This window comes from Accipiter gentilis, chromosome 22, assembly GCF_929443795.1.
Source record: "Accipiter gentilis chromosome 22, bAccGen1.1, whole genome shotgun sequence".
Lineage (NCBI taxonomy): Eukaryota > Metazoa > Chordata > Aves > Accipitriformes > Accipitridae > Astur > Astur gentilis.
The window spans coordinates 1,571,343-1,595,800 of NC_064901.1; the positions used below are offsets into that span (position 1 = coordinate 1,571,343).

General features: G+C 40.3%; 1 protein-coding gene across 40 annotated transcripts in view; it reads right to left on the minus strand.

Moving 5' to 3' along the window:
* NRXN3 (neurexin 3) overlaps positions 1–24,458 on the minus strand; it is a 1,031,704-nt gene that overhangs the window by 647,392 nt on the left and 359,854 nt on the right. For 30 of the 40 annotated variants that reach the window (XR_007509161.1, XR_007509160.1, XR_007509159.1 and 27 more), the window contains one exon: positions 20,300–20,326. The exons of the other annotated variants lie outside the window; for them this stretch is intronic. Coding sequence is in view for 26 of the 30 variants with exons in the window: in XM_049825548.1 (XP_049681505.1) it covers positions 20,300–20,326 (27 nt within the window). In the remaining 4 variants the exon portion in view is untranslated. The remainder of the gene's footprint in view (positions 1–20,299; positions 20,327–24,458) is intronic. 40 annotated transcript variants of the gene reach the window in all.

Genomic DNA, 24,458 nt, shown 5'->3' on the forward strand with positions numbered 1-24,458 from the left:
TAACATTAGCAAGAACAGAAACATTAAATGATGGCTCAGAAAGCTGGGAGCCAGACCCTTCAGTCTCTTCTGTTAAGAAGCAAGCAAAATCCTTGCTTCTTACTACTAAAGAGGGAAGTCTCCTTTGAATGACTAAAAGTGTAGACTTGGGGAAAGGGCACTGGATGCCAACAGTCATTGCACTGCTGGCGTTAGATGCTTGCATTTGACAGAGTATGCAGGACAGTAATGAACCTGGATAACTTAGCTAGTGGAATCACATCTGCCCTTATGTTCACTGGGACTCCATACCACTTACCTTTTCATGTGACTTGACATACTCCCTGTGCCTGCATTTAGTTCCCTGCATCAGCACCCCAACTTTTGTCTCAAGCTTGCCAACAGCAATAGAGCTTGAACTTCACTGACACTTCCAGACTAATTTGCACCTCTCTTTAAGGAAAAAGCTGCTGAAGACATGGAAGATGCAGAGTGCCTGGGGGAAAGCAAAGTTCAATGAGCAGTGCTAGGCACAGATTATTAAATCTGATGTTTATTTTGATCTAGGCCAAAAAATATTAGCTCCTGATGAAAATTTCTATGCATTACTGCTGCATTATTTCTGCAGAATCAACCTGCTAGTTAACACCTACCTACTACTGCCTTTTCCAGGGAAAGCAATAAAGCAAAACATAAAGCATTTAGAATGGTGTCTGTGAAACAAAACATCAGGCTACAACATTGTAAATTCAAGAGGCTAGCACTCCTGCATCCCTGTGAAACTTTTTGCAGCATCCAGTCAAGGTGAGTAGACAAGGGAAAGCAAAGATGACCTCAGTGTGCCAGAGACTGAAACAACACAAATGCAGGTCAGCCACTAGGAGCACAGCTTCTTCCCCAAAAAAGAATTAAGAACAGAATACAGTTCCTGGTGATTTAGTAAATTTGAAGAGGCTCACTTCATGGTACAAAGCTCTCATTCATCAACTTGTGTCTAACACTCTTCCTGAGAGTTCCTGAGATATGCAAGGCCCCATGAAGATATCACAAAAAACCCCACCTAGGGTTTTTTTGGCAGTGGTTTCAGTGGGAGCAGAAACACATTCTTAGACCTGCCTTGAAAAGACAGGACATGTAAACTCAGTTTGCTCGTTCTAGCTATTTACAGAGCAGTTAAAATGGCTTCTTTCTTCTGTAGCCTTGGCATGAACAAATCAATAAAATCATAAAAAGATTAGACAGACTGAAAGACCAAATGAATGACTGCCTCGCAAGACAGATTTTGAAAACACACAAAAATATGCAAAACCATTAAGGCCAATACGCCAATTGATAGATGCACTCAGTGTACATGCACACACTGCACAAAAGAGTGTTCGGCAATTGCAGCAGAGCAATTATAAAGACTGAATCTCTCCCAGGAGTCAGGAGGTAAAGAAAAAGGGCTCAAATCTATACCAAAAATTAAATGCACACACATGCTGTGATTTTGAGTATGATTTCTTCTTTTATTTTCCAAAGATACTGACTTACTGATGTGGCTTTGTATGTTCAGATCAAAGGAGCAGCTGCCACAGCTCTGCTATTGTTTGGGGTTATTTACAGAAGAACAGAGAAAAATTATTCTCAAGGTATGTGAGGGCTCCAAAACAAATGGGTTGAGACTGAGCTGAGTGAATTTGGAAGCCAATTTGCCATGTGTTACATATTATACGCCCAGATCAGAAATGCAAGTTCCCATTCTCTCTCTTTTCTGACTTGAGAAGATGTGTTCACTTTTTAAAAAAATCTTCATGTTCTATTCTCATGACCAGATCACCCTCCCCTCTCATATAACTCTGCTGATTCCCTAGTCTTTTCAAGATCCAGCGAAATAATGACTGCTCTCTACTTTTAGACATTTAAAATTGACATCGTCAAAACTACAATTTCTTTCTTTATTTTTAGATCTTTCACCTTCACTTGTTATTTAAAACTGGCCTCTTTCAATCTCTTTCTGTCTCCTCACATGTAATTTAGTCTCTCCTGATACAAGGCATTTTTCCTCTGCCCTTCTTCCATGTCTTTTTTACCTAGCTAAGATACCATGTCTTTTCAAACCTCACCCAAGAACACATTTCATTCTTTTATACAGAAGGCACATTACAATTCTTTTCCTGATAATACTTGTCTTTGTGCTCCTGATTCAAATTCAAAAAGAATATTACCTTTTTGCTCCAGTAAGAAGAACGATCAGATTCCCTTTACGTGGGTGGCACTAGCCCCTGTATATACATATCTCTCTCTCAAGAGAGAGAGAGAATGAAATGCCAGGAGTGAGATACAGTTAAAACCAGTAAAATTCCGATCATACCTATAGAATTGATAATCAAATGAACATTCATGTATAACATGAAGATGTCTCTGCCATAATTACATAATTTTTTAAAAAAAGATGTCAGGAAGAATCCACTTCAGTGTCATCTCAAATTCCAAGACAAGAACCTCACCAAAGCTGTGGAGTTTAATGTCAATGTTTTGACCTCCTGCCACTTGCCAAGGAAAACAACAGGAGCCACCACTCTAGACATTTCACTGAGTGTGAAGAAGAAAGCCATCTAAACAGGTGTTCAGTCACAACTGAAATGACATTTCTCAATATGCAGGCCAAAGGGAAACTACACTGATGTAAAACTCAGCAGAATATTTCACAGGCTAAACAGATCATACTGCTATGGCACAGGGTCAGCATCGCCACTTAGCTTTTATTTACAGAATTAATTATTTGTTAGGACACAAGCAAATGTTAGCCTTAGTATTTCTTCTTACAGCAACTAAGCCCACTGAAATTCTTACAACCATAATTCAATTTCCCTTTTGCTATTATTTTTCAAACTTGGGTCAGAACGCTAACAAACATGAGAAAAACTGCACATCTACTTAAACTTACTTTGCTCTATCACACAGACCCTACTTCATCAAAAGTAGGATGAGCATTATATAAAGGGAGCATAGTAAAACAAGTACAATCACCACCAAAACATACTTTAATTATTCTAGAGAAATCCAAGTAAGCAAACCTCAAGCTTTTGTAGGCTCAAACAGCTTAAGTGAAATATTACTTCAGCAGCAGCAAAATGCTAATTTTAATGCAATGTTGAAAAGACACATTAAAAGTTCAGAGTGGGATCAGAGTTTGCCATGTATGTAAGACAGCTATCTAGTTCTGACGTGTAGTAATGAAAGAAGCAAAACATCATGTATGGAGAGTATCATAAACCAGGTAACCTGTTACCCAGTCTGCAGATATTTCAGCCATCTGGAAAAGTGAGATATGTAATCATGTGCAAGAGTGCTATCATTTATTAATTATAACCTCACTATTCTGTCCTAATTATTCTGTCATTTTTATGGAAATTATGACTGAATGTGAAGTACAGTGTATAAATCCCAAGCCTATAAAACTGTACATACTAACCACATTTACAGCAATCCAGTGTATTGGGTTGGCATGGCAAGGTTTTGGTAGCGGGGGTTTACAGGGGTGGCTTCTGTGAGAAGCTGCTGGAAGCTTCCCCCATGTCCGAATGAGCCAATGCCAGCCAGCTCCAGGATGGACCTGCTGCTGGCCAAGGCCAAGCCCATCAGCGACAGTGGTAGCGCCTCTGGGAGAACAGATTTAAGAAGGGGGAAAAAACTGTGCAGCAGCAATTGTAGGCAGAGAGAGGAGTAAGAACATGTAAGACGAAAAAACCCTGCAGACCCCAAGGTCAGTGAAGGAGGGGGAGGATGTGTTCCAGGTGCCAGAGCAGAGATTCTCCTGCAGCCCGTGGGGAAGACCCTGGTGAGGCAGGCTGTCCCCCTGCAGCCCCTGGAGGACCCCATAGTGGAGCAGGTAAAATGAGCCCGAAGGCTGTGACCCCATGGGAAGCCCATGCTGGAGCAGGCTCCTGGCAGGACCTGTGGGGAGAGGAGCCCACACTGGAGCAGATTTGCAGGCAGGACTTGTGACCCCACAGAGGACCCACACTGGAGCAGTCTGTTCTTGAAGGACTGCACACAGTGGAAGGGACCCAGAAGGACTCACGTTGGAGAAGTTCATGGAGAACTGTCTCCCATGGGAGGGACCCCACGCTGGAGCAGGGGAAGAGTGTGAGGAGTCCTTCCACTGAGGTGGAAGGAGTGGCAGAGATAACGTGTGATGAACTAACCCCAACCCCCATTCCCCGTCCCCCTGTGCTGCTGGTGGGGGAGGAGGTAGAGAATTTGGGAGTGAATCTGTGCCTGGGAAGAAGGGGAGGGTGAGGGGGAAGATGTTTTAAGATTTGGTTTTATTTCTCATTATCCTACTCTGGTCAATAGGTAATAAATTAATTTAATTTTCCCCAAGTAAAGTCTGGTTTTGCCTGTGACAGTAATTAGTGAGTGATCTCTCCCTGTCCTTATCTTGACCCATGAACCTTTCATTATATTTTCTCTCCCCTGTCCAGCTGAGGGGGGGGGAGTGATGGAGTGGCTTTGGTGGGCATCTGGTGTCTAGCTAGGGTCAACCCACTACATCCAGTTGTTGTTGGTGTAGGAGACTGATCATTTGTTTCACTTTTGTTTAAAGAGCAGGTCCATCATTTCTCACTGTTTCTGAAGACATAGGCAGTAGTGTAAGAAACACAGTTATCTCTTTCAATGTGCTGTTATGGAAACTATCTACAAATGCAGGCAATTCAAAGGAAAGGAGAGAGAAAACTGCTAATAACACTTTCAAATATCATGGCAAGATTAGATCATCTATGGATAGAACATTGCACACTTATTCTTGTAAGTATGTCCATATCTTCCTGCTTTTTTAAGTTAATTTTCTTTATTTCAGTTTAAGCTATCTTTTTTTTTTTATATACTGTTTTTAAGTGTGGCATTTTTTATTAATTGATGGTATCTGTATCTAAATAACTACATCTAAAATTACACAGACCCCATGGATGTTTATTTCTTTCAAGAAATTGATTGCCACACATAAAAGGGAAAAATTTGCTTTCCGTGATTCCACCCAATTGCACCAGCAGGACAATCTGGCCTTTAATATTTCAGAAAACATTGCATCTTACAGCAGTTTATTGCTGTAATGTTGTGGGTAATAAACAGGAATTCATTATTCTTTCATATGCACTAAATATGTTTGTACAATACCTTTGTACTGATGATACTAAAGCAATTACAGACATTCATGACTTCAGATCCTAAAGCCTTCTGGCGAGCAGGTGACTATTATTAGTTACACACTACTGGTAAGCTGAAATGCAGGTAAATAAATGACTTGCCCAAAGTCTTGCTACTGCAGAATTATGTAGAGATTATTATTATCTGGAGACTGTTGTGGTGATGTCAATTTTTGAAGTCTATTCAAAACCTCGATGAGAAATGTCCTAGCAATGCTCCTGACAATCAGCCAGGAGGTGCAGGTGGCTCTGAATTGCCCACTGGAGGAGGCTGACTTAGCTTGCAGCTCCAAACCATTCTCTAGAAGAGCTTAGTTCTCTCCACTGACTAAAGAGAGACTAGTCTCAACAGACTAAATGCTGACTAAATTTAATCATTCAACTAAATGTGAATGTCCATACACTCCCTCTACGCCTTTTAACCTTGTGCTCATTTGGGTAATGAAGTCTTGAGAGCAGATTCTGTCTCCAAGCTGTCCTGTAAAAATACATGGCTGCTTGTACATGGATACTATTCTTATCAGCAAGAACTGAAACTAGGATTTTCTGCGTCCAGAAAAGAGGCACTTAATATCAAAACAGAAGAAGTAATATCCTTTGCTCTCAGGGCACCAAGGAGATGTTTTTATCAAAGCAGGCCAGACTACCTGTATCGGTACCTGTACCATATAGGTATTTCTCTAATGTTAGAATAGATACCAGGCAGTAATCAGGTTCTGGATGTGAATTGGTTCACCTACCCAATCTGCCTCATCCTTTTCAAATACAAATATTCTGGTGCCTCCTGCTTGTGAACATACAAGAGCTGATCACAGTAGAATGCTGTGGAAGCAAGGTAGGACTGGGGACCGCTATCTCGGATGTTAGACTCCATCTCTAGCCACTATGGAGATCCTAGAAGCTATAGACAGAATTCGTAGTGCTTGAAAAAAATAAGTTTGAAGTGTGGGCCAACCAAACAGGGGCAGAATTGGGACAGTGGACTGGTGACGAAAGAGATTTAGAAACAACTGTCTTACAGAGTAACAGTTCCCACTGAGCCATACTGCCACAGCACAATGGCTCCTTATGGCTTCTTCACTTATGGTATTCTTAAACTAACAGCAAGCAGAACAATGTACAGCACTGTAGTCACCACCTGATTTCCCATTGTGAGATTTTCTTCACTCAGCCACAGTAAGAACCAACTCAAACTTCCCTACAGTCTTTGATGCTTAGGAAATAGGGTTTGGGTTTGTTTCAACTCTGTATTTGTAGCTGTGGAAATTGTACGCTAGTGAGCTTGCTAGTACTTCAAACAATTTTCTTCAGAAAAAGCTGATGTTGAGATGTGGTTTCAATGCCTTTGGGAAATCTCTTCCTAGATTTTCTTCTCTGCCCTTGCAAAATCTCTCCAGGTTTTACACTGGGCCTACTGCAGCTTCAGAAGACCTAATGCTACTTGAAAGCAAAAGATCTGGAACTATTGTCACCTGAGGCAGAATGTGAGGAGTTTTTTTCAGTACTGGTACAGTTAACAGTGTTCATAGTTCATGGATTTTTTTTTTTTGTCCCTAACAGACCAATTTCAAGTATACTTGTAGTCTGGAAAGCAGCTATGCGCTTTCATTTCAATCAGTATGCAGCCTGCAAATTTCCAAAAAGTGCACTGGCAATAAATTCACACAGAGGCCCTTCTTACACAAGCAGAAGTTGGATCCCTGCATATACTATTAGTGTAAGGTTACTATAAGGTAACACAGTGAGTAAGAATGCATAACCCTTCTCTTCACTCATACTTCCCTCTCTGCTAAAAATTGTAGAGTAGCGCCAGGGCTGAATAGCTGCAATAAAGCTTTCTCTCAGTGTCAGAAGTGCTCAGATAATGGTCCTGTGTTAGGGCAGGGCTGAAAGCCCATAATGTCACTGGTACTGCTTCTGTATAAAATGACTTCACACTCTGTCCTGCAGTAACTCCATGGGGATAGTAATGTCACAATAATTGTGGTCTTGTAAGGATTAAATCATCAGTGTAAGAAGAATACTCCAAAGGTAAAAATATGTTTAAGAACTCCTAAGACAGGATTTTTAATTTTAGCTCAAATCTCATCCCACTACAAAACAGAATCAAATATCCTTTCAGTGCTGTGACCAAAAGAGATGTCAAAACAAAGCAATGCATTACCTTGCCCAGCTGTAGATGAAGCTACCGTTCCCCCCCAAAAAAGGGAAGTGGGTCAAAATGTTTTACTATGCATCCCTCCTTTAGTTCATCATACCTGCAGTTCTGTAAGTATCTGTAGGTCTATAAGTATCTCTAAGTTCTTCTGTACTCCCAAATCTCTCAGGAGAGTGATGTTTCTGTTACATTTCTGGCCCAATCAGAAAAAAATGAAAGCAGAAATCTTATAAGAAAACATGTTCATATTTGGCCATTGAGTCTAAACATGATGCAGATCCCCAGAGGTAAATCTGTGACAAGTTGAAACCTTTTGCATTCAAAACAAAGTAACTGAGAGCCTCAGTCTTCTCAGACTAATAAATTTTTCAGATGATGGTGATTAAATCCCACGGGAAAATCTGATCCACTAGGTACCCTGCATGACTCAGAAGTGATCACCAAGACTGGCAATAACCCTGCCCACATGAAGAGGTACCTGCCCCAAAAAATCACATTTACTTCATTTACCTCACAACAGGAAAAAATTATACAGTACCTCTCATTTGTCATATTTTCAGTCCTGAAATTTTCCCCTTAGTATTTGCCAGTGGATCTCTTAAGGACAAGGACCTTAAGATTTGATTCTTCACAAATGCTGAGCATCTAAAATCCTGTGAAAGTCGACAGGGACTGACTAGGCTCAGTACCTCTGCAAATTAGAGCTAAAGTAGAAAAAACATCTTAATAACTTCCTAATGGACTGCTGAAAACAATCATTTCAGCAATCAAGATGACAGAAAGCTGGGCTCTTTTCTCCTTATAACACAGAAATAATTGACAACATTTGAAAACTATAAGAAGAGGTGCAAGGAAGAGGAATGGATTTGTATTTTAACTCCATTTGAGTGAACTGGAAAAAAGGAGCTGCCTGGTAGGGCAAAGCAGAAAAATCCCTCTCTCAAAATAAGAAAGAATTTCCTTACAATGCATCAAAGTTTATCTGAAACAGGGAAGTATCTTTTACTTTGTTTCCCATAGCGAGGGAGGTGGCTGGCACCCATTCAGAAGAACGCCTTCCCAGAATCCACCCTCCACACTCACACTTTGCAGTTTGTTAGGAAACATTCTCCAGCCCTTTGGCTCCCTAAAAAAAAAGTCAGAGCCCAAGTTCCTCTGTCCTATTTTCAAACACCACCCTTGCCAGAGCCACTCTTTGTGCGGTTGTGAAACACGTTGATTTCTCAGGTTTACCTTGACTCAGCTCAAAAAATATCAGACTGGATTAATGGTAAAGAAAAGCACAATATCTTTTAGAGATATGAAATCTTTTTTTTTGGTTATAAAATGAACATCCGATGCAATTCTAATATTAGTTTAAAATGGACTGCATCGCTACTTGCTTAATTACTCCTACTCAGAATTCTTAGACAGGTTCCAGCTGCTTCAGTTGAGGGTTTGGCTTTAAAGCCATGTCTTCCAAGTGCTGCCCTCGTGTTTTACCTCTGTGTTCACATATGGCTGCTACAGTCCATTACAATCAAGTTTGGGCTAATGTGCTTTCAAGGATTTTACCTGAAATCAAGGCATTTCAGTACTTAACCATGGAAAACCCTTTCTGAATTCATGCCTAACTAGCTAGGAGTGACTGAGTATCAGCTATGCAAATACCACTGATGTTTTTTCCAATAGCTGGGTTTAATAAATATTTTTCCTACCTTCCTAGCCTACCTACCTGTCAGCTGCCCCACATCCACTCTAGGCTATTCCTATTATGAGGGATTATCCACATATTAATACGAATTATTAGAAAAGACATCAGTTCTATATATATTCTGTGAAACTTCTCATCTTGGGAGGTGCTAAACATTTCTATAGGTATTCCACATGATATATTTTAATAAGGATGTTTTGGACAGCTTATACAAGCAAACTTTTCTTCTTACTTCAAGCCTGAACTTAGCTTTACCACTGGGTTTCCTGAACCATACTTTTGGAACCAGATGCAGGTGGCAGAAACAAATGTTCTAAATACAGCACATTATGTATGGATATTCATATATCCACATGTGGACATAATGTGGATTTCAGCCTTAGAAAGGAATACTGAAGTTAGGATGGTCTGATTTGCTGCAGCTGTCAGAGATACAGACCAGTAGTGTCTGCCAAAGCCTGGCAGAGGCCAAGTCGTCCCTTTAGTCTCCATTCTTGGGTTGTTCATAGCATTTAAGGCACAAAGCTTCAGCTCCATAGCATCAGCTGTTTTCATCTGAGACAAAAAGGAGTAACTTCAAGGAAGCAGAGCATGCAGTTGTTTTCTGTGCTGATTAACACTTGCCTATGGTACAGTCCACACTTTGCAAAAGTTACTTGCTTCCTATAGAGCATAACTGATATGGTAGCCCAGGGCTACTGTCAAGAACCTGTTTGCATTCAAGTCCGTTCTCATACAGCTCTGCCAATGAACACAACCTTTCCCTTTACTTTCCACAAAGCACCCTGAACATACCTCCAACCCTTTCATAGGTGGGAAAACAACAACACAACAAACACAAAATGATCATATTGCTTTGGAGATGTATTTAGGCTGCTCAGCACATGAATTGAGAGAATAAACTAGAAAATCTCCAGCTGCACCACGAGATGGTGCTCAGCCCTCTGTTATAGGCACACGGAGTAGAGTACAATCAATCAGAGTCAGGAAATTTTGCTTGAACTGGGTACTGACACCCCCAACCTAAGCACACACAGACAGCTGGGCTCATAAATGATTCTCTCTATGCAGCCCTGCTGGATGCAGTATTCCCTGTAAAATACCGCTGTGCTGCTGGAGGAGTCACCCAGACAGTGAGAAATTGCAAAACCAGAACTGAGTCTGCCGAGCTGGAAACTTGAAATCTACCACACTTGCAGCAAAAATCTTGACGTTTGGCTAACCTTTTCAGTTCATTCAGGAAAATAAGCTCCATGAGAACTATGAAAAAAAAATAATAAAAAAAAAATCCTGCATTTTCATATAGTTTTCGTGCTGCTCCTTCTGCTCTGTTGTATTTTAATATGCTTGAAACAAAGTGTGACCAGTGAGAGAAATATTATAAACTTTGATTACAATGAGAACTGGTCAATTTTATTGGCACTGCTTTCATGTCAATGATGATTTAGGAAGCAAGTTTCCTTTAATCTAAAATTATCCTAAGCAGCAAAATATCGTAATATAATAAATTGGAAGCAACAAACATTCATTCTTTCTAGTATAACAAAACGTGGAACTAAATGAGGCTAATCTTCTGCCCATCGCAAAAAAGGCAGTGATACTACCCACACTTGTGGCATCAATATTTTGGCAATTCTAGGACTATGATCAGTATTTTCATGAGTGCAAGTGAGGCTGTGGCAGATTAGGCTATGGCAACAATGTAATTGGGGTGTATGCAATTACTGTTACACTTATAATGTTAAGAAATGTACAGTACATGATTTGGCCAACTGTGTCCTGATCTCCAAAAATCTCACTGGTCATCTACAAATATGCTTCTTCCCATCTTTTCTTGTATTAAAGTTGAATCAGAGTTGTTACATGATACTTGATGCTATCTCCCACAGTAGAACTGGCAACATTTAAGCAGTAATAGATATTTAATTTGTAACAGCCCTTACAAACTCTTTGGCTTCATTCATTATCCTACTGTGCAAACTCATCTTACAAACCCACAAGGAAAAAAACCTCTCATACTTCTATAGATCTTTCAAGGGGCCTCTTAGAAATTAAAACATTTTTGTATTATTTCTGCCTTTAAAAAATAATTATGAAATTCCAGCAACATTTGCACCTGGCATTTCTTCTGTTGCACTGGACATGCAAACCCACCATATTCAAAGTAGACCCTGTGCCATTAGAAACTCTGTAAGATGCACACATCTTTGACCGTACATGGCAACTGGAATGGAGGGAATCCATTCAAATCTAGAATCCCTCACATGCATGAAAAAAGTTTTGGGTCTTGGGACAATGAAATATCAAATGTATGACATCTTTCCCCAATTCAGCTAAGGAAGGCTTGTGGTTTTGCATGCAGCAGAATGATATGGCAAATACTGATCCTCCTCTCAAAGCGAAGAGCTAAACTCCATGAATTCAAGAGGAACACCATACTAGATGGAAGACTGCAACCTTGTTTAAATGCTTGAATGCTGTAAGAACATTTTTCACTAGGCAGTTCCAAAGATGCTAACAGCTTGGTGAAGGTGGCAACAGCTTGCAACCTGAAAGATGCTGATGTGAGTCAAAAGCAATACCAGCTACATTTCTTCTTTTCCCTACCAGTTCAAAATGGTGTGCTGAATAATTTCAAATTAAATTCTCCTACAAAAAAAGCGGAACAGAAAACACACTAATACAAATAATGTCAGCATGCTAACAGTTTCTTAATACACAATTAAATCTTTACCTGAACTTACTCTTGCGTTAACAGTTAATTAGCATAATAACTTCTCTGTTTTGTTTCAAGCTTGCTGGTGATTTTCTACTTCAGATTCATGAGCAAACAAAAATAGTAAGATATCCATGGATTATTAAAACTGTACCTGGTGATTTGAACTCCAATTCATGATCAGGCCTGCACACTGAAATCCACCAAGAGGAAAAAGCTATTTTTCCATAATTAAGTATGCATGCATGACTGTTTAATACAGCAACCACTGAAGTGACATGAATAAAAAAGATATTTAACTGGGAAAATAACTTGAGAATTTCTCTCAGGCTTTCTAACTTCTCACATTCAGAAAGAAAATGTTCAGCACATTGCATTTTCCACTGGCTAGAAAATGGTTTATGATGATATAAAAAATCTTCACCACTGATCAAACACATCTATGGCATCTTGGCCAGGTTCCTTGTGGTACCAAGTCTTCCCATGCACTGTAGCCCCTTCGCACAAGAGAAGCAAGAAGTCAACAACTGTTTCCTTGGCCCCCAAACCTCAAGAATCAGCTTTTCTTGAGACAAGTAGAAGATAAGCAATTAGAAAAGAAGACATCACTACTGAAAGGTTTGCTAAGGGCAAGTTTCCAGAGAACCAACAGCAACGCAAGCTTGCCATATGCATCATACACCAGTGTGTACCAGCTTGACCAAGCGAGTTCTTGACCAGCTCTCTCTGACTCATTCTGTCCCTGCACAAACAGTAAATATTTCTAAGGTGTTTCTTTCAGAGGCAGACCTCTGCAGCTCACCTTTCCCCAGCTCATTTCAGAAAGCCCAATGTCCAAGCACAGAAGCACTGAAGGATATTTTTTAAGTAAACTTTTATTTTACTCCTCAAGCACCTGTGTGCAATTGCAGTTCTTTGCTCCCTGAGAGAAATTTTCTAGCAGCAGAGCCTTTTGCCAGACAAACCAGCCTTGCAGTGCAAAATACAGGCAATGTGATGGGTCATGGTGGCAGAAGGAACTCAGCAGCAGTCATTGCTGAAATAGGTGGGTGGTGTGAGGACTGTTAAGCGTGGAAGAAAGCTCCCAGCTGTGGAGATACTTTCCTCTGTCATTATCAACCCTCTCACTATTCATTCATGGAAACAGTATCCAGTATTTAAGTCCTAATGCAGTTGTCGATTGTTTTTAAGATACTCAACAGCCTGACATGTCTTAATCCTGGAAAAAAACACATTTAGTACTGCTACACAGCTCCCTGATATTACCACTCACAAGTAAGTTTCCTCAAACTCAGTGTCTTGTGTAGAAAAAGAAAAATCAATTAAACGAAAAAAGAAATGACCAAATGTTCAATGCCTGGACACCATAGATGACACTGTTTCAGTCTACCTTTGGCCCTCTATTTCACTGTAATGCAGCAAAAGCATTGCCTTTTAAGCCCTATAGCATGATGTCCACAAACTTTGAAGGCTATAGTTGCTTCCTGAGTGTACTGGGTTTGGCTGGGAGGGAGTTAATTTTCTTCATAGCAGCCCGCATGGTGCTATGTTTTGGATTTGTGAGCAAAACAATGTTGATAACACACAGGTGGGGGAGAGCAAGTGAGCAGCTGTGTGGTGCTTAGCCACCTACAGGGGTTAAACCAAAACAGGGAGGAAAGTGCAAGTGATGACAACCAATTGGAAAGGAACACAAATGAATTTATACAAAGAAAATGGCCAAAATAACAAACTGAGAAGTGTACAAGTTTTTCTATCAAAGCCTTTTTTGTGCCAGGCATCCTGGCTGAGATCCTGCAAACATTGCAACAGGAAAGGAAGTAAGGCATCCTGTTCTCCCCAAACAGACATGAGAAAGGAAGCTCGTATTATAACAACTCGTGGATAAGAGAAAAACATTGCTGACCAGCAACTAGTTAATTCAATGTATCATTAAAACAAAACCCAGCATCACATGACTTCAAAAGTTATCCTACCCACAAATTTCTTCCTAGGTTCCTCCAAGGTTAATCCACAGCATCTTTCTCCTCTGGAAAAAAACCAACCAAAACAAACAAACAAACAAAAAAAACCAACCAACCAACCAACAAACAAACCAAAACACCCTAACCTTTTCATAGTCCATAATCCTTGTTACAGCATCCAGAATCCCAATATTTAATTGGAATTTCTAACATTAAGTAGTGGGTATCTAGCTTAGTGATTGACAGGGTGACTGGGTGATTGATATGGTTGTTTTGACTCTGCCCTCTACATGACAGTTCTCACTTTTAGTTATAATCCCATGGAAGGGGTCAGAGGCTACATGAATTGAAAATTCTATATATAAAAACATACAGCACAAAGACAACCTTTCAAGAAGTGGCAAGGAATCAAGAAAGCATCAAGGGTGGAAAGGATAGCCAGTAAACTGGCACAGTTGTTTTCCAGAAGCCGGTCATTGATTCCTGACAGATGACTGCTGAGTTTCCACAGTTAATTTTCTTTCCCATTAGGTCCCACCACAGCAATTTAGTTAAAAATAACGCAGAATGCATTCTGCCAAGCTCTGGTCTCAGCAGCACCATCTCTTCAAAATGATGACCTTAGAAGACCTGCTGAAGTCCCTCCCTGAGCACTAGAACTGAAGAGTCAGACTAGAGACTTTCAAAGGATGTGACAGTATTAGCTAGAAGATGAAGGCTAACTGCTGCTAACTAACAGCTGAGGCTAGCTGAAGTATAGTAAACATGTACCTGCATTTGAAGCCCAGATTCACGGCCCCTGAAATATTCTGGGATGTAGGGACCTTGTGATAACACAAACTGCAGTTTAGGATCACAAAAATTAATCATGCCACAGCAAAACCTTAATCTTCATGGCACTGTCTGGATGAGGAGGATTAAAGACACTGTGAAAAGCTTGTGCTCATTACACCCAGTGTTCTGCACCCAATAATGCAGATCACTAGAGCCTCTTTGCCAGTCACTTCTTATCCAGTATCCGCTGAGCCTTAAGGCACACTGATTTGGCCATAAATTTACTGATAAGGTAACACCCAACATAGCAAGTACTGCTTGTGCTGATCAGGGTTTGCTTTTCTTTTTAACTATTCAAAGTCTCATTAGAAATGTTCTCTCTGGGTTCTTCTCAGACAAAACTAATCACGCATAAAATACTTGCTTCCTCCTACATCCTAAAGCATCAGTTTCCAGGTTTGTGCCAGTTTTCTTTGAAGAAAAGAACAAAGTGGATGTTCTGGCAACTAATTACAGAATCTAATCTACAAAGACATTGTATAGACAGCAGCAAAGCAGAGCAGCTTCTCCTATGTGCTTCACCTTTTACCTCTCACTTAGGTGGAAGATGTCCATGTGGAACCCAGCCCCAAAGGGCCTTGTCCTCTCCATTGCAACTGGTAACTGCATGGACTTTGTCACTACCGTTTTAAAACAAGCTCAGGAGCACTATTTCACTTTGTAAGGGTAGCAAGCAACCTCTGAGTTGAGAGCTTCAGTCAAGAGGTTTTTTCCCACTGGGGACTTAGAGTGGACTTGAATCAGTCAAGTCTGAGACAAAATACTTCACTTTGTAGTAGCTCACACAGGGAAAAGGAATTTGCTGTGTTATGTGATAAAGCTCATCTGCACACCCACAAAGGAGCTCAGTGAGACACCAGCAGGAGGAGAAGACCAAATAATATCTTCCTGGGTTACATCCAGGCCCATCACAGGGGCCATCAGCCCATCAGAGGCCTATCTGCACAAACCCATAGGAGCACAGGGGCACAGTGGCAGGTGGGAAAACAAATCAAGGACTCCTGAGGAATGAACACCTTGTCCAGGCCTCTCCCAGGGCTGTCCCTGAGTCTGAAACTGCTCAAAGGCGAGACTGTTCTCACCTAGGCTGTACGGATGCTACAGATACCAGCTTTGCTTTCACCACTACGATATGACATACTAATGACTCATCACTTTTCAGGCTGCATAAGCATTCATTTCTTCCTGATTATGTTTAAATGGAGATAGGAGATACTAGAGTCACAAATATGATGTGTATGTTTAATCATACCTCTTCACTTTCCAAATAATGTTTTCATGTTAGAGTACTATTAAGCTTTTATTAAAACGACAGCAACATCACTAGGAATCAGATAAGTGCACTTGGTTTTACAACATTTTGATTAGACTAGAGTTAGCATGTCTTCCTATTTACTTATGCTGATATGGAAAAAAGAAAACTGTAATTCTTTCCCAGAGAGTTACACACCATAGATTTGTATTTTATGTTGTTACAGTGGCACATACTAAAACAAAACATTAACATTGCATTGAATTAAAGCACTAAATACAGTAAGTGTGAGAGAAGCAACGGAGAAGGGAGAACCAATCTCATGTTCTAGCTGTCTTCTATTGCCAAAGACCAGTCCAAAATTAACTGGATCTGAAACAACATGCCAACTGCAGGGCCTCATAGAGACACAGGATCAACTAGTAGTGACTGGACTGTGATTTTTTTATCCTCTTCCATTTGTGCTTTTAGCAACAGGTAAGAGAAGAGGATCAGGATTTGCTGGGGCTTTACAAGTGACATGAAAACAGGTAGCAGCTTGTCCGGAATGCTTTAGTGAGAAGAAAAGGCCTCATTATGAAACAAATGATAAGACAGAAGTATTCACTGTTCCAGAGGCAGCTACTTTTGGAAGATCACACCTCCCATAAAGGTAGCGTCAAACTATGCAACTGTGACTACTGGCATGCCACACAAAAAGTTTGGGAGAAAGAGGGAGGACTAGACCAAGAAAAATAATACAAGCAGTATCCTAGAAAGAACACAAAGTGAAGACAGCTCCAAAAGCTAGTAAAATTGTAGAACACACAGCCCTGTCCTCCACACTTAATATTGGGTAGAATGCTGAAAACTATCCCCATCTTGACTGATATGAAGTGGGGTCACTGAAAAGGGAATAAGGAAATTAAGGACTAGATACCTTTGAAAAAAAGAAGAAAAATCAGAGCACCAGATATTTTGACACAAACTATAAAACTATCACAACAACTTTAATTTTTTTTAATGTGAACTATGTATTTCAAGAAACAGTTTACAGGAGAGGGACCAAAGCACTACTCTTCTTTAGGAAATCCTTTTTAAAAACCCAGATTATATGTATGCAAAAACATAAGGGTATTTGGACTATACCTGTTTTCCCCATAAATCCAGCCAACAAAATTATGCTATCCATTTTGTCTGCATTATGTTGAGGAATCATTCAATGCACCTTCACACAGTGTATTTTGGGATCCTGATCCTGCTTTTGGTTGTGCTGATTTTACACTCAGAGGAAAAGAGTGTTACTACCCAGTTACATCTGTGTAAGCAACAGCACTGTTGGGTACTTCTAAATGCAAACTCTGTCAGTGTGCAGAAACAGAAAAGGTCAGTTTAGGTATCTTCAAGAGTGAAAGGAGAGGATGAGAGGAGTAGTACAATAAATACAGAGAAAGTAAAAAAACGTTCCTATTCTAGGAAACTATGTCAGTCTTCCATTTCAGAACTGTGAGATGACAGTGATGAGAAACAGAGAGAGGCTAAGAAGAAATGATGGAAAACAGTATTTTGCATCAGATATATGAGAACCCAAAGACAGGCAAGCAAAAAGCCTTCAATCCTTTCAATGAAAATTAAGAGCAAGGATACTGAAAATTAAATGCTTATCTGGGACAACATACTAGACTCTTCAGTGCTTGCTGTGGTAGGCTCTTTAACCTACACGTTCCACAGGGCCCCAAAAGTACAGCTCTGTTTACCTTTAAAACCACGCACCGGGTCCCTTCTATTCAGTTAGCAATAGTGACTGCTTGACCTGCAACTCTTCAACTGATTGGGAATCCCATTTGTCAAGTTACTTTAAAACACTTCTGCTCATTTCAACAGAACCTGGCAGACCAATCTGTATGTGGATAACTCCCTTTGCACAAGTAAATGTCAGTATGCCTGCAAGAATAGTTACAGTGATATTTGGTCTGCTCCTGGCTAACCATATTTTATTCGTGCAAGAGTATACGGTTTTTATCAATCGGTTCCCAGGAGGTTCCCTTCTAGAAAGCAGGACAGATGAACCGAGTCATTGCAACAGACAGCAACAAAACAAGGTGTTGGAGGGACTAGGAGTAGGGTTGTACATTGTCAGCAAAGTATCATAAAAAATGAATTAGGAGAATCCAAAGTGCTTTAAATTAAATAAATAAATAAATAAATACAAATCTTCAGAGGATGACTGTACTTAAAAATGCAACAGGCTCAACTATTAAAAATGCATGGAAGCAAAATGATTCAAGATCTTTTGATGCTTATGGGGAAACTAACAAAAGCACTGGATTCAGACTGTCTTCCCACTGCTCTGATTACAGGATTATCTTTTCTCTCTTTTTCTTTTTTGAATGTTTCTCCCAATTACTGCTAGATTTTGATTTGCATGAAAACTAGACCATTGCTCCTTGCTACTAAAGCTGATTTCCCATCTGAAGATAGTCTTCCATAGCTAAGCCCTTAACAGCCAGCTGTCATCAAAAGTTGAAGATGATGACAATAATATCAGATTGTTGTCCAGTATCAGAGGAACTGATATGGATGCTCAGATGACATGCATCAACAAGTATGGTGCAAGTGTTTAGACAGAGTTACAGGTAGCTAAGCAGCAAGAGTATATGAACTCTTAGGAAGCAAACGATCCTATTTTTATGCAAATGTCCTCAGCACTGCTGGGTAGAAACTGGCAATCTCAGCTAGCAGAGATTCAAGACACTTTTTCCTATTACCTACTCTACCTTAAAATAGTGTTAAAACTTCGAAGAGCATAAGGAATTCAGCAAGAGCTGTCAAACTTTGAGTCATACAGGACTAATCCCACATATCCCTGTGATAGGGCTGAAGAAGGCTGCAGTTCTCAACGTTGTTTCAGCAAAGTATCATAAAAAATGAATTCAGAAAATCCAAAGTGCTTTAAAATAAATAAATAAATACAAACTTTCAGAGGATGACTGTATTTAAAAATGCAACAGGCTGCAATAGGGCTGAAGAAGGCTGCAGTTCTCAATGTTGTGAAGTCACGATAAAGCTCCTACAGTGTATCATGGCTCACAGCTGGAATAATCACAAATCAGCCAATGTTTTGTCTTGTCCCTGATGACAGGCTCCCAGGGACCACTTCCCAAGACCAAGAAACTAATTGCTTCCACTTCCCTACAAAGTAGGATCTCAATCAGCTGGCAGTGACCAGGAGGGAAAGCTGATCTATTATCTGCTTGTATGTGGTTTGTTTTTTTTTTTTCTATTTGCAACCACAGAGAACCTTTTAAATTTTGCACATATTGTACATGGGGAAAAAACCCAAACAAGTGCTGTCTGCTCTCTAACACTAAAAACCTACTGCTAGTCCAAAACTATAACAAAGCTGTTAAGAAACTTCTTTACAATAAGATTCTCTTGCTGCTTCTACATTGGTTCTGCTACTTGAAAGCTCTATATTTGCTTTTGGGGCTGGAACGCACTTCTTTCCACCTTCTTGCTAGCTTGGATGGTGCTTGCGAGCAAGAAGACCACAGACTCTAGAAAACACATGGACCATCCTTGCCTTTTAATCCCTTATAGCATTTCCAAAGTGATGTTTAGCTTCCATAAATCTTTCCACATAAAATCTAACACAGAGGATCTACTGGTTCAGGAGTCTCATTTCAAGTAAGATGGGCCTCAAAGCATACTTGAGAGCTCAACAGTTCCATTCTTTGGGAAGTGCTTTTTACTTTGAGGCCTGCATCAACTTCGACCAGCTCTTTGAAGTAGAACAGAAAAGATTTTGTTTGCTCTATCAGTCTAGAATTGGATATGATCTTTCACTATTATTTTTCACAGAGATTTCATAAGCCTTCTTCCCTACTTTTACAGACTGAATGGGATCTTCAGTGACTCAAAGATTCAGCTGGAATTCATTATAGAAACCTAAGAGTGGTAAATGCCATATAAGATGTTATCATGTAACTCTGATAATATACTCAAAATCTAAGATCTAATTTTTCCTTCTATATCCAAATAAAAATGACTTTGAATAAATATCAGGTTAAGTTGTCATCATTCTGAAATAGAGAGAGAGTTTGAGGTGGGGGGGTTGTTTTGTTTTAAAATGTGCATGCCTTTTTTGTAGTGGAGAAGTGCGTACAGTACCTGTTGTTATTCTTATGTGGTTCTTTAAAAGTTTTCATAAAGACAACAGGTTACCAGTGAAATATAATATCAGCTCATCAGGTTCCTCAGGTGCTCTTCTGCAAAGCTATGAAATAACAGTTCATCCCCTCCTTGGAGAAACCTAACACAAAATTTTCACATACAATCACATAAGGTCTTCCCTCCTCCCCCCCAGCTTCATATCCCACCCAGCCCTTCAATTTCAGAAGATTTTTTTTTTTTTAAAGAAAAGAAAAAAAAAAAGAAACGAAAAGAAAAACAGCTTATAAAACAGCAAAGAAAATAAAGTTATTTTAATATATATAGAAAGAGAACAAAATGAAACTTGAGGGAAAACTTACTGGCGTTACAGTTTATCCTGATACAGTCTAGATGGGGAAAAATAAATGAAAGATGAAATTGCATCCTTCAAGGTAACAGCTGCAGACATCCAAAAACAATCAGTCCACCCTTCCGGGGACAGACACACGCAAAGAGATGTGGCCATTTTATACTTATATACAGTCTGAACAAGTTCAGGAGTGGGTGTATATGTACAGTATATTCTACATAATTATCTGTTACATAAATATATATATATACACACGTGTATATATATACACATATGTATAGAAAGATATACCAATATACATATATATCCAGATGTTGACACAGAAAGCTATTTTCTTTTTTTTAGAAACCTATGCATCTAAGAGTATCTTCTACTCCAGACCATGAACTGATATGAATTAAAATAAAAAAATTTATAATTAAGGCACAAAAAATGTCCCTCAAAATGCAAGTCATACTCCAGTGTAATTTTGTTTTTTAAAGACCTTTAGCAATTTCTCTAAGAAGCTTGAAGCTCAAAGTCAACCTTTACACGTGGTTTCTTTTGAATTAATTCGTATTGTTATTGCATAAATACACCATCTGTCAAACACAGAATACCTGTAAAATCAGCCTGTGACATTTGTTGGTGCAATATTTAACCCTTTCCAGCTCTCCCAAAGACAGACCCTCTTCTCATTCCCCCAATGCCAGCCCAGAACACTTTTTAATATGTGCACAGACACATTTGACACTGTCCATTCAGGTGAGGAAAGGGTTAATATACTGCCCAGCAGTGTCCTATCATAAAATGGCCACTTGCAAACAGCTAACCGCACGAACGCCCAGCCCAGATTTCAGCTAGTTCTGGAGGTTGGGAATACTTCTTTTTTGCTTGGCGGGGGAATGGAGATTTCTTTCAAGGGTCCCCAGCCCTGCCAGTTCCTCAGAGCCCAATCTCATCTTGCTATCTGAACGCCAGGACTGAATGGGATGATCATAACGTTCAGGCAGAAGATGAAATGGGCAGTGAAGTGGCAGACATGGGAACCTTTGCTGGCCCTGATTCATTCAGAGGTTACAGGCAAGGGAGGGACAAAGAAGGGTACATGGAGAGAAAAATAGAGTTACCTGCGCGGAACCTAATAAATGGTAACTGACGAGTCTGCTTTTGCAAATTGAGGTAGGAGAGCCTGAGCTAGAGGGCTTCTGAGCATTGCTTCTCTCATTTAACACACTAATGCTCAGCATATCTCAGGATACAACCTGTAAGAGGATCTTTTGTTTATAAATGCCTACTTACAGCCTTGTGAACATCCAATACTATGGTGTCTGACATGGGTGAGAGCTGTCATATCACTGCTGTTGCTTATCTTGGGCCATGCTGAACTTCTCTCAGGAAATCAACGCCAGGAATAATAGCAACATGCTACTGGACACCCTGTCTGGACAGCTAAAGCTTTGGCTAGCAGGGACATTCATATTTATTACAGAGATATGGCCCACCAAGAGGGATTATACAGAATGGCAGAGAAATATAATGCAGTTTGCTGCTTAACTGGACCAATTTTATGTTTACTCGGACAGATGTGGAAAAATTTCAGCAGCTGAAACTAAATGCAGTTCTTAAAAAATAATAGAGGGGAAAGAATAAGAGACTATAAATAAAGAGCTGTAATGAGCCGGGACACACCAATCAGGAGCAGCATAGCCAGAGAGAGTCTGTTTTCAAGCAGAACTTCTCTTGAGAAAATCTGGGTTTGGTTTTGTGCGATTAGGTTTGTCATGTGTCGTCAACCGCAACAGAAAAGTGGGAGCAAACAGCCCTGGAGCAAGTGGTACGATCACCATACAGTGGTGGCTATATCCCTTACAGGAGCTGGGTGGGGTAAGGGGAGCTCTGAAGTACATGCTGGGGAACTTCCCTCTACGACCTGATGGAGAGTGAGAGCAAGAGTGAGAGAGACTCCCAAGTCTCACTGCAAGCAAGTGAGATCGAGAGAGTTGATAGAGCTGGAACAACAGGGGAATTTCTTATGGGCTAAACAGTAAGTGTGCTGGAAAGGGAAACATGGCTGATCCTCAGCAACGTTCATCAAAGTTAGAAACCAAAACCATCGTTGTGTTATTGATGTCTGCAGAGAAGTTTTGCATTTTTAATTTTTTTGGCAGCAATACAGAAATAACTACACATCCCAGGGCTTCCCCTCAGGCTGAGTCACTGACTGCTTCAGGTGAAGGGATCGATATTTCAAACTGAAAACAAGTGTAGCCCTTATCCTGGCTGCTAGATTTCTATTTCAAAGGACAATGAGAGACCAGGCCACTGAGGGGGTTGCCCTGACAACTACAATGGCACTATTAGATCTCCAGACTCTGCAAGCACGAAGGCTCTGCAATACCATATGCGAGGCAGAAACACCCAAGCACACTACAGAAGAACCAGCTCCTGAACCAGACTTAGTCCAGCTGGGTCAGTGGGGATCCTGCATGGCAGCTAAGTGAGTGCATCTGCCTGCGCTGCTACACCAGCACTACCATACTCTCCACACTACCTTCAAAGAACAAGCATGGGTTTTTTGTTCTTTTCAAGACAAATTTCCAATCATTTATACATGAAGCTGTTTTCTCCCTCTTACATCAGTTTTTAGAAAGGAAGAAAATACCTATTTTCCTCTAAACTAGTACAACACCACAAATCCAAAACAGTAAGGTGCACGTTTAGCCTGGTTCTTGTGCTCAAAAAAGCAGTAGCTGGGGAATTCAGGAATAATTTAAAAAACTGCTTGGGATTCCTCTTGCACAGCACCAGGGCAGTAAGACTTCTGGTAATTGTCATCTGGGGCTCTCAGCCCTGTTACCGGCTTCTACTGATGAGATTTGCTTTATTTAGGTATGGCTCCATTCCTGACTCAAAAGAGGTTTTCCCTTGCTTTAGATTTTGAAGATGAGTATGCCTGAACAGCTGTAAATCCAGTCACCTGCCAGTTCAGCAGTTGGATGAGGAATCTGGAGGACAGCAGTAAAGTGAAAACACAGTCTGTAACTGCATGGGGAGCAGGATGAGCTGGGAAAACCTTCTACAGTTACTTTCTTACATTATTATTCCTAATGTAAACCAGAATCTGCTTTCTTAGTGCTCAGATGGAAGGTTTTCCAGAGCACATCACCTGGCAAATGGGACAAAGACCCTCTCCTTGCAAAAGGTTAAATAGCTCCACTGCATTTAGCTAACACTAGAGATTCATTGTTTGAATGGAAATATCATTAGTAGCAGACAGAAGTCTCTACAAATTAGGCCTGTGTTTCTTACCATTTGTACATTTGTGCCTGAAAATAGTGATATTTACGTGACCTTGCTAAGGCCCCAGGCTGTTTTTCCCTTGAATCAGAAAAGTCACCTTCGCTGTGTGAGGACAAAGTGTTCCTTTTGATGAGCATCCACATGTGGCTATGGAAGAGCACTTTAAGGCAAGACTAGGAGAAGAAAGATAATGGGGGCCTGACTATTTCTAAGCTCACTGCAGGGAAACCAGATGAGGTCCTGTGCACACTCCTACCCCAAGCTATAGTGTAGCTCCTTGCCTCTCTCCTACTTGCATGCAGTCGGTCTGTGCACCCACCTGTAATTGGCAGCTGACAAATATTTTTGCAGGTCTGTGGCAAAAAAAAAAAAAAAAAAAAAAAAAAAAAATCAAGGGCCTTTGTATGTACTGATTATAGAAAAGAAATTTATTAATGAGAAATAGTGTGAATGGGCATACACTTGCAGGTCTGAGTGTATGATCTGCACAAAAGGAAATTTGGCATAGAAGTTCACGTATGTTTAAAAAAGAAAAATAGAAAATGTGCCTGCTCTGTTTGTTCGTGGGAATGACAAGAGAAACTTTACATTTTGGAGAGGCAAAGATGTCTCTGACACTCTTGAGGCGATAGCCTAGGAAAAGATAGGCGAGAGGGATGACTATACTTCTTTACAAGAGAACTGACTCAGATTAACAGGAGGCAGGAAGTATTTATTCTAGTCACCAGTGACCTGAAGATAAGCCAGTCCAGGAAGAAAAAAACGCTGGAATATTCTTTAATTAAAGTCAGTGACACTATAACCCTCCCACGCATCAATGGGAGGAAAAGTGTGAAGGTGGATCTCTCTATCAGACCAGCCATTTCTTTCCCTTTCCGTACATCTTC